This window comes from Amphiprion ocellaris, chromosome 17, assembly GCF_022539595.1.
Source record: "Amphiprion ocellaris isolate individual 3 ecotype Okinawa chromosome 17, ASM2253959v1, whole genome shotgun sequence".
Taxonomy (NCBI): Eukaryota; Metazoa; Chordata; class Actinopteri; family Pomacentridae; genus Amphiprion; species Amphiprion ocellaris.
Window position 1 is genome coordinate 324,173 of NC_072782.1, and position 9,632 is coordinate 333,804.

At 40.5% G+C, this 9,632-nt stretch overlaps 1 protein-coding gene across 1 annotated transcript; it reads right to left on the bottom strand.

Moving 5' to 3' along the window:
* Positions 1–251: 251 nt before the first annotated feature.
* stbd1 (starch binding domain 1) lies at positions 252–9,188 on the bottom strand. Its single transcript, XM_023289848.3, has 3 exons — positions 8,684–9,188; positions 5,925–6,220; positions 252–4,641 (listed from the first exon to the last, which is right to left on the bottom strand). Exons 1-3 carry the CDS (start codon positions 9,030–9,032, stop codon positions 1,525–1,527), a joined length of 3,762 nt encoding a protein of 1,253 aa, XP_023145616.1. The 5' UTR covers positions 9,033–9,188; the 3' UTR covers positions 252–1,524.
* Positions 9,189–9,632: the final 444 nt, after the last annotated feature.

Consider the following 9,632-nt stretch of genomic DNA (forward strand, 5'->3'; position numbering starts at 1 on the left):
ATGCACAAAAACAAAAAATGTAAATCTTCCATTAGTTTGACTGAAAAAGTTAGATTTTGGGAGATAAAATGTTTCGCTTCTGTGCAAAAGTAACCCCTGAATATGAAATATCATAGACTCTATTACTTATTAAATTATTTTATTCCTTTTCCAAGAAAAAAAAAAAGCAGAACACTTCAATCACATTCAAATCTCAGATTTTCAATGAATTAATGTGTATAAAAAACATCCATTTAAGACAGACTCAGAGGTTATTTTATTCCACTTTAATAACATTCAGCATTATCGTCACAGTTTTGCATATTAAATTACTCTGATACAATCTGAGACACAGACGTCTACTTTTAAAGAACTAAAACCCAAAATGATCATTTGAGAATCAACACACTGTGAATAATCCATTAAACCTGCAGTGAAACAGAGACGAAGTCCAACAAAGACGCATTAACAGAAAATCACATTTAAAAGGCACATTTAGAACGACAGCGGGATAATCTACATGCACAGAGTCCCACCAGATTAAAAGCAGCATCAGAGTCACAAGAAGATCACAGTTTAGTGGTAAATACAGAGAACCTGATAGGACACCAATCAGACAGGAGACAACAGTTATTGCTGTAATTATTGCTGGAGGAAAAGTGAACTATGTGCAGTTATTCTCAGATAGTTGGGTGTATTAAGCAGCATATGGGCAGTAGAATAAAAGTTCATACAAATTAAACACTTGCATGAAAATCACCACTTCTGAGGAGGTGCAGTTTGCATAATCAGATATTTCCACAGGGAAAAAGTAAAGGAAGACATTGATGTGATGCTTCTGTCTTTTCTGTCAAGTTCCCTGAAAGATCCAATGAACCACTGGTTATTAGGAGGAAGTCCATAAAGAAAAGTCCATCAGATGATCATTTTATCCCCATTAGAAGCTGTGGGGAACTTTAGTGGTTGGAAATGTCATCACTTTATTGTAACTAGGTTAATACTGGGCTTAATGTGGTTAAAATCAGTTTGTTTCATGAAAATTACCCAGAATCAGTGACTGAAATCTGCCTTACCATGTGGACAAAAGACCAAAATGCAAAGAAAAAGATGAATTTAAAAGAAATGTGTGGATAAGACCTTAGTAAATAAAATATTCAGTAGTGAAAATGCCCATCACAAGGACTGATGACCCAGGGTAACACCTCAACACTTTTAAAGGTTTTTCATTTTCAATTAATATTAAACAGAGAAAAGCATAACAGCAAACCTCAAGTATCAATACCTGTTAATGTTTGACATTTCTAACCTGAAAAATGACAAAAACAATTATCAAAAGGGTTTAAAACTGGTGATATGAACAACCTTAACATGTAGAAACGTATATTTCAACCAAATCTAACCCAGTTTCAACCCTAGATCTCCTGACATCTTTTGACCCACAGATTAAGCAAATCATGACTTAACAGAATTTACTGATGAGCAAATAAAGTTGACCCAACCTGGTCCAGCATCCAGTCCCACATCTTCCTCCTTTTCCTTGGATCTCTACAAGATTCCCCACCATCTGTGCACCAGCAGGTCGTCTCCGCTGCCGGTATCCAGCAGACGGTTTCCACACTCCTCCCAGCGACAGACATCTCCTTTATCCACCACCACGAACTTCCACTCCACATGGCTCTCTGCAGGCAGGCTGACCACGCTGGACCACTGCCCGTCCTCGGCTCTTTCCAACGGGATGAACTCCTTCCAGTTTCCCAGTTCCTGCTGGTTCCCAGTAACAGCCACCTTCTGGTACGGTGAGTGGGTGTGATAGTGGATTCGGAAGATCACGTTGACGTTCTGGGGCATGGGCTGGACCGCCACCACCTTTTTGCTATTTTCCAAGCTTTCATCTAGAAGGGAAACAGTGTTGGTTTGTTCATTGACAGGAAGTGGGATAACTGCATCTATACAAGGAGCTTCTGCAGGAGAAGAGCTGTGGAGACGTTCTTCTCTGGGAACTGCTTCAGTTTTTGTGTGGCTTTGGGTAAAAGATGGGACAGAACAGTTCATCCAGGGCAGGACTTGATAATTTCCATCTGTAATCCATTCATTGTTATCCATAGTTGCCTCCATGATACTGATTTCAGTCTTTTCATATTCCTCTTCCTCCTCCTCCTTTGCTGCTTCGTTCTGCTTAGTTTCAATATCTTTTACGTCCGTCTGCTTTTTCTTCTCGTCATGTTTGACTTCGGCTGCTATCTCCTCCAGAAACTGGTCCATGGCTCTGTTGTAACTGTCCTCAACCTCGTGGCCAAATGTGTCCTCATTGGATGAAAAGGACTCGTCTTTAGTCCAGTCTGTGGGTTCATCGTGGGGTTGGAGGGAAAGATGTGAAGGACAAGACTCAGACATCATACCTGCTGCATCTTCATTAGCGACAGACAGAGCTACATCATCAGCAGAGAGGTTCATCTGGGCCTCGGTCTGGACTTCAGACAGTGGATCACAGTCCTCTACTGGGAGATCTGCATTTTCAGGGATCAAGACGCACTCATTAATGGGATTCTCCATATCAGGGCTTACAGTCATGCTTGAAACCCCACTCTCTCCACCAAAACCAGAAGATGACAAGGTCAGCTCGCTTTGTTCGAAAGATGGCAGCTGAACCTGACAAATGGGAGGTTTATTTATGACAGGAGCAGCACCAGCAGTGACCTCAGGAAGATCTGCGTTATTTTGGTCACTTTGTTTGTCTTGAAAGAAAGATGAGATGTCAGGATGAGAGGTTTCTGTAGACAGGACAGGTTGATCTCCCATCTTGCCCAGTGATTCTTTATTGTCCATAGGGTCACTGTGTTGGTCTTTATAGGAAGAGGACATAACTTTATCAACAGTTTCTTCAGCCAACACCACAGCTGTATCGATTTCCTTCCGTTCACTTTGAATTTCTTCTTTAACAGACGACACATCCAGGCCGAGAGTATTAAGATCAGCATTTATATCCAAAGCTGGTGCAGCTTCATCTTCTTTTACTGATAGAGGGAAATCTGATGACAGTTCAGGGAAATCCACACATCTGGGTTCACCTGTTGTACCACAGACACCATCAGTCTTCTCTGGCTCCTGTTCTTCATCTACAGAAGTCAGTATTTCATCTTTCACAACACCGTCCTCCTGATTGGAAGTAAAATCACTCTGTAGTTCAGTCTGCAGTTGTTGCTGTCGTGTGGAGGAGTCAAATCTGACGTTGGTAAGATCATTCAAATGGCCTTTATTCATGTCTTCTATTGGTTTACTGTTCAGACCACAGTCATCATTCTGATCGCTTTCTTCTGCTGTCACTTCATCACGTTGTTCCAGCTGAGAAGACGGTGGATTTCCTTCTTGGTCAACACTTCCTTGGTTCTTTTCACTCTGAATTTCTTCCTTAAGAGACGGCAGATCAGAGGCAGGAACATCAAGATGTGCGTTTCTATGCAACACTGGGGTGATTTCTTCTTCTTCCCTTTGTGGTTGTTGGTGATCTGATGGCAGGTCAGGGAAGTCTACAACTCCAGAGATTTGAGCTTCTGCATCAGTTGTTGCACCAGACAGACCATCATCACTTGAATCAAACTTTTCTGGCAGAGCAGGAGTTAGCGCCACATTTGAACTTTCACATTCTTCATCACAAGAAGCCAACATTTGACCTTTCACAACACCATCCTCCTGATTGGAGGGAAGACCATCCTTCTGTTCAATCTGCAGTTGCTGTTCAAATCCAACATCTGTAAGATCATTCAGATGGTCTTCCTTTAGATCTTCAGTTGTTTCACTGGTTAGACCACAATCTTCTCTCTGATCACTTTCCTGACCGGACAGAACCACCTCTGCCTTTACATCACATTGTTCCTGCTGAGAAGATAGCTGATCTCCTTCAGCCAACACCACAACACCTCTAGTTTCAGTGTTTTCACTCTGAAATTCTTTCTTAAGCGACGTCAGATCAGGAGCAGGAACATCAAGAACAGCGTCTTTATCCAACACTGGGGTAGTTTCTTCTCCTTCCACTTCACTTGAAACATCACTCAGCACGTCACCTTTAACAATATCATCCCCTTCATTCCAGGTAAGACCTTCTCCATGATTTTGTTCAGTCTGCAGATGTTGTTGTAGCATATGGGCATCGAAGTGAACATCTGGAAGAGAGCTCAGAAGGTCTTCCTGTACATCTTCTTGACTCTCGTCACTGGTTTGACCACATTCATGATCCTGATCACTGTTCTGACTGGACAGAACATCAGACTGATTGGTTTCTTGTTCTGATGTCGAGTATACCGCCTCAGCTTGTTGAACGATCACTTGTTCATCTACTACCTCCTCATTTTTAGTTTCTTCCTCTGGAGAGAGGAGATCATTGCTGTAATACTTAGAGTGGCTGGTATCTTCTGGATGATTCTCTGGATCTTTGCTGTAACAGACACTAGAGACACGAACATCTTCAATATGGACGACAGGTTCTTCCAAGTGGGACTCCGTTTTATTGGTATCTGCTGTGCCTTCATCATCTCGCTCTCTGTTTTCACACATATGAAGCTTCTGTTCACAGCAGACTGGACTCTCCAAGATGTTCTGAAGGTTGTCCTCATCGTAATGATCCTTATCTGCAGTCACATCTTCCTGGCACTCTGCTGGCAGCACCTAGAGGCATTAAAAGAAAGGTAATATCTTTAAGTATGACTTTATGAGTCAGACAGTGGATGAAAATGCTTTCTATGCATACTAAAGTACCCAGGGATACTGGATAGAAGATTAAAATCAGAGAATGAAAGTGGATATGCAGAGGAGATAGAAGATTCTTAATTTATGGTCAAAGCAAAGCTAACCATCTCCTGACGGAGGCTGAAAGACCTCCTCTGGTGTAAATAAAGTTAATATGGTGGGTTTATTTATATGCTAGAAGGCACATCATGAATGAAACAGGATGTCAACACTATGGAGAAGCTTTCTGGTAAAACATAGAAACATAGAATCTCAAAGACATAGAATCAGACAGAAAAGAAAACACATAGAATCTGACAGAAAAGATTTAACAGATCTGAGAACTAATCCTGTCAGTGGATTTCCATGTTATTATTCTCCTTGTAGGATTGAATTACATCAACATTAAAACTTGTAATTTTGCAAACTATAGTAGTTTTACAGTGTTTGATCAGAGCTGGAGGTGAGCTGATGTGCTTAAGCTGCAACAAACACTAAGATTTGAGGGTAAAGAGTTAAAGATGAGTTTTCAGCAGTTAAACTAATGACCAGAGAGGAACTTTAATATTCAGCCTCCAGACCTGAGGCTGGGGTCTATCCGTCATCTGAATGACTCTCAGTAAGAAAGGGAATAAACTCAACCCCAAAATATGAAACTTTAAATCTGCATTAGCTGATATTTGAGAACCTGAAGAACTTCACAAACATCCTAAGATCATCTTCAACAGTAGCTTCAGCTGATATTTATTTACAGCATCATCAGCATTCAGAAGTCATGGTGGAGTTCAGTTTTTATCTCCAGGCTGCTTTAGGACAGATCAGCATACATGTACATACCAACAGAAATGTACATGCATGTGCTAGGGTTGGGGTCTGTAAACTCACGGTCAGTTTCATATTAAAAACATGTGACCTTTCATTAGCTACATGCACCCATTTCATTATTACCTGGCTGCTTTTAGTGTTTAATGGTTCCAGAGATTTTTTTTTTTTTTTTTTTTTTAAATGATAAACTGCTGAGAGACTGAATCACACAGAAATGAGCTGAAAACCCAAAGAATAAAAGATGTTAAACCTAAACGCTGCTACAGAAACAGACCTGTAGAGTTCAACGTAGCATTCACTGTTCATCTAAAATACAAACTGAGGCAGGCTTTAAAGGTTAGCGCTAATAAACTGAAGAAATCTGCCTTAAATTTTTCATCTATCAAACATCTGTTCACCTTCTCTTCTTCTTTGTAGCTCTGATGATCAGTCAGCTGGAGCTTTGACCTTCTACCATCATCTTCATCAACGTCCCTTAAACCGTCCCCCTGGTTCCAGCCATCCTCCTTCACATCAGCCACCGTGCACGTTTCCCTCCCCTTATTATTCTCTGCTGCTTCATCCTGAACAGCTGAAGAGTTGTCCAGTAGTGGGTCCTTCTCAGGTGGAGGAGAAGGTGGAGGTTTCTGCTCAGCGGTGGAACGATGATGTCTGATTTTAAGATCGTCATCTGATGATCCTTCATCACTCACATCTGGAACAAAACATTTTAAAAAAACCAATATGTTGTCAACATTCTACTCACTAACATATATTTTAACTAGGGCTGGGAGGTTAACGCGTTAATTTCGATTAATTAATTACAGCGGAAATAACGCGTTAGAATAATAACTCGATTAATTGCACCCTCCTCAGTTCCCTCATTTCTGGCACACCAGTAACTCTGCTGAACACTCCAGCCCAGTAGGTGGCGGTAATGAACCTAAAGTCTGTTTGTAGCCATGAAGAAGAAGCACAGGAAGTACTGAGTGAAGTCAGGCACTGGTGAACAGTGAAGGAAGACCAGATTGAGCTTGTTGGACAGAAAGTTTCCTTTTAAAAATCTTCCTGATGGCAGCTTGGATAAAAGCCTGGTTGTGTGCAAATTGTACAACAAAGAGTTTTCTGATCACTGCGTCACTTCAAGCCGACGGTATCACCTCAATGTAAAACATGTTGCTGTTAGCACCAGAGCTAACGTTAGCTACGAGTCATGCTAACGGCTAATGGTGTAGCCATCCCATAATAGACCACTTTTCTAGACAGTGCTTGAGTTTACAGAAAGTCTTAAAATGTTGAATAAAATCGCTATAATTGCACTTAGATTTGCAGTAATCTGTGAATGTAGCAGACAGATGAAAAATGCAGATAAATAGAAATGAAACATTTTTGTGGTTTAAGTTTTTACTCCGTCGAGGCTCTGCCTCCTTGGAGGAGGAATAACCTAAACAACAAAAATATCTCTTTTAATAACTTAATTATAAACTTTTTGTTTATAAAAAAAATACATAAATAAAAATTGATATTCCTATAAAAAGAACCATCAAAATTCCACCATTTATCAGACCCAGAAAAGATGAAAACAGAATGAATCTCTGGATTTTCAACTTTCTGAAGCTCCTTGAACTACTTATGCTGATTTTATGTGCCATACAGTGGATAAAAACAACTAAATTCAGGCTTTAAGTCATCAAAATCACTGTTTTCTATATGTCCTATTTTCCTTTTTTAAATAAATTTTAAATTATAAACATGTATCTGTCTATTCATTGATTCAACTGTCAACCACAATTTTATTTGAATTGAAAAACTTCACTTATTGTGTCAAATACTGCTATTTGGCAAAACTGCAATTAAAATTGCGATTAATTAATTACAACGCCTGTAATTAATTAGATTTTTAAAAAATTAATCATGTCCCACCACTAACTTTAACATATTCAGTGTATTTCTGATTCATTTCTAGATTCTGCTCCTTTATTTATATGACTTCTTTATTTTGTCGTCTACAGACCACCTGAAGCAGAAGAGATGATGTGATTATAGTCACTCAAAGTAATTTAACTAAAATGGAGTTCTGATATTTGCTGGTTTTCTGAGGACAGTTTATTCGTCTCCTGAACCTTTGGACCGTCACACTTCAAACAAACAGATCAGTGCTGGAATGACTGATTAGTTTCTGACCTGATTAAACCTCTCATCATCACTGGTCAGATTAGTTCAGTGGGTGAATCACTGAATGTAAATCAGAAAATTCCTCACATTTAGCTGCAGGTTTCAGTTTAACGAGTGGACAATATTCTGCTTTACCAACAGTTCCATTAACAATTTTAATTATCTGGCTTCACAGGAGTTTATTAAAGACTGATTTAGATCAGAATATAAATACTTTATTGATCCCACAGGGAAAATCTGCTGCGACAGTAAAGAGACCACAATACAGAAAATAAGCAGAAATATTTGGTCAGTAAGTTATTAAGAAACAATAAGAAAAATACTCCAAAGTACAAAATGCACTATAAAGTGTAAAATATACTATGACTAAAAATACTCTAAAGTGATAAATGCAGCATAAAACATAGAAGTTTAACAGAGTAAAACCACCTGGAAGTACTCGATTACCAGCATAAGTTGTGCATTTAGAAGTATTATTGCATTAACAGCTAAAATATATAAAAAACATCCATGATGCAGAAATACTCCTGTGATGGGCATTTCAACATTTTTTAATTTTAAATGACTAAACTGATGCTGGTATACGGAAGGAGCCTTTTTTAAACATTAGAGAGCAAAATATGAATCTGCAATAAAATCCCTTCCTCCAGATGTCAGATAGGAGCAGATATTAATACATGTGAGTTTTTACAAACAGCATCAGGGTTTTAGAATATCTGTTCAATTAAATGTCGGTTAATGAACCAGGGCTGATAATGTCTCTAGAGAGCTGTGATTCCCTGTTTAATGCAGGATATAAATACCCAGTCTGTTCACTGATTCATTATATGAATATATATGAACCCAGTGTGTTCTGCTGTGGGCTCCTCGTGGTGTGTCGTGGCGTTTCTTAGAGGTTCTCTGCAGGTTTAGAGGAACCCAGCATTCATCCATCATCTACCCACAGAATTATATCCCAGCAAACCGCAGGAGCCTCCACTGATAGTCTTTTTATTATTTTTACCTGTTGACTCTGTGAAGCTCCGTGGTTCCTCCGTGAAGCTCCGTGGTTCCTCCGTGAAGCTCCGTGGTTCCTCCGTGAAGCTCCGTGGTTCCTCCGTGGAGCTCCGTGGTTCCTCCGGTTCCTCGGTCTGGACCAGCCCTTCGTCCCGCTCCTCTCCGGGGCTACCGTCCCCTCCGACCCTGGTCTTCCTCCGTTTCCCCCTCACGGTCTGGTAGAGGACGAACCCCGCCAGCACCGACACCACGGCGATCACGGCCAGAGCCACGGCGGGACCGTGGCGGCCGATCATGCAGAAGAGCGAGGCCAGGTCCATGCGCCTCTCCACGGTGTTCCCGTTCTTCAGCGACATGATGCGGGGATGAGTCGGCGGTGAATCGGTGTGGAGGCCCTGCTGATGATCTCCTCTCCACGTTTCCACACGGAACTGACCTCTCCTGCAGGCGATCTCCTGCTACCAGCTGATTCCACGCAGGACTGAATCTTTCCTGCTAAAGAGCTGCTAACGGCTGCAGGTGCGAGCTGCTGATTGGCTGATTGGATCACGGGACGCAGGATTCATTCATAAATAGGGAAATGATGGTTTAGACAGGAGGAGCTCAGTCACAGATGATAGATAGATAGATAGATAGATAGATAGATAGATAGATAGATAGATAGATAGATAGATAGATAGATAGATAGATAGATAGATAGATAGATAGATAGATAGATAGATAGATAGATAGATAGATAGATAGATAGATAGATAGATAGATAGATAGATAGATAGATGAAACCTGCTCTGTTTGGTGGTGGGACTGGATGCAGTCTGACTGACAGGATTTAGATCAGTCTCAGTAGAAACCCACAGCTGATGAGATTTGGTGAGAAGACAGTGGAAATGTTCATCAGCTGCTGTTTAAACTACCTTTATATGGATTAGATTAGAAACCATCAACTCATCAGATCC

Bases quoted from the DNA above. Each gene is read 5' to 3' on its own strand.
- stbd1 (XM_023289848.3), bottom strand. From the start codon at position 9,032: ATGTCGCTGAAGAACGGGAACACCGTGGAGAGGCGCATGGACCTGGCC. The intron at 6,221-8,683 runs GTAAAAATAATA...GTTTTGTTCCAG, and splicing joins GAGCTTCACAGAGTCAACAG to ATGTGAGTGATGAAGGATCA. The intron at 4,642-5,924 runs GTGAACAGATGT...TAATGCCTCTAG, and splicing joins GCTACAAAGAAGAAGAGAAG to GTGCTGCCAGCAGAGTGCCA.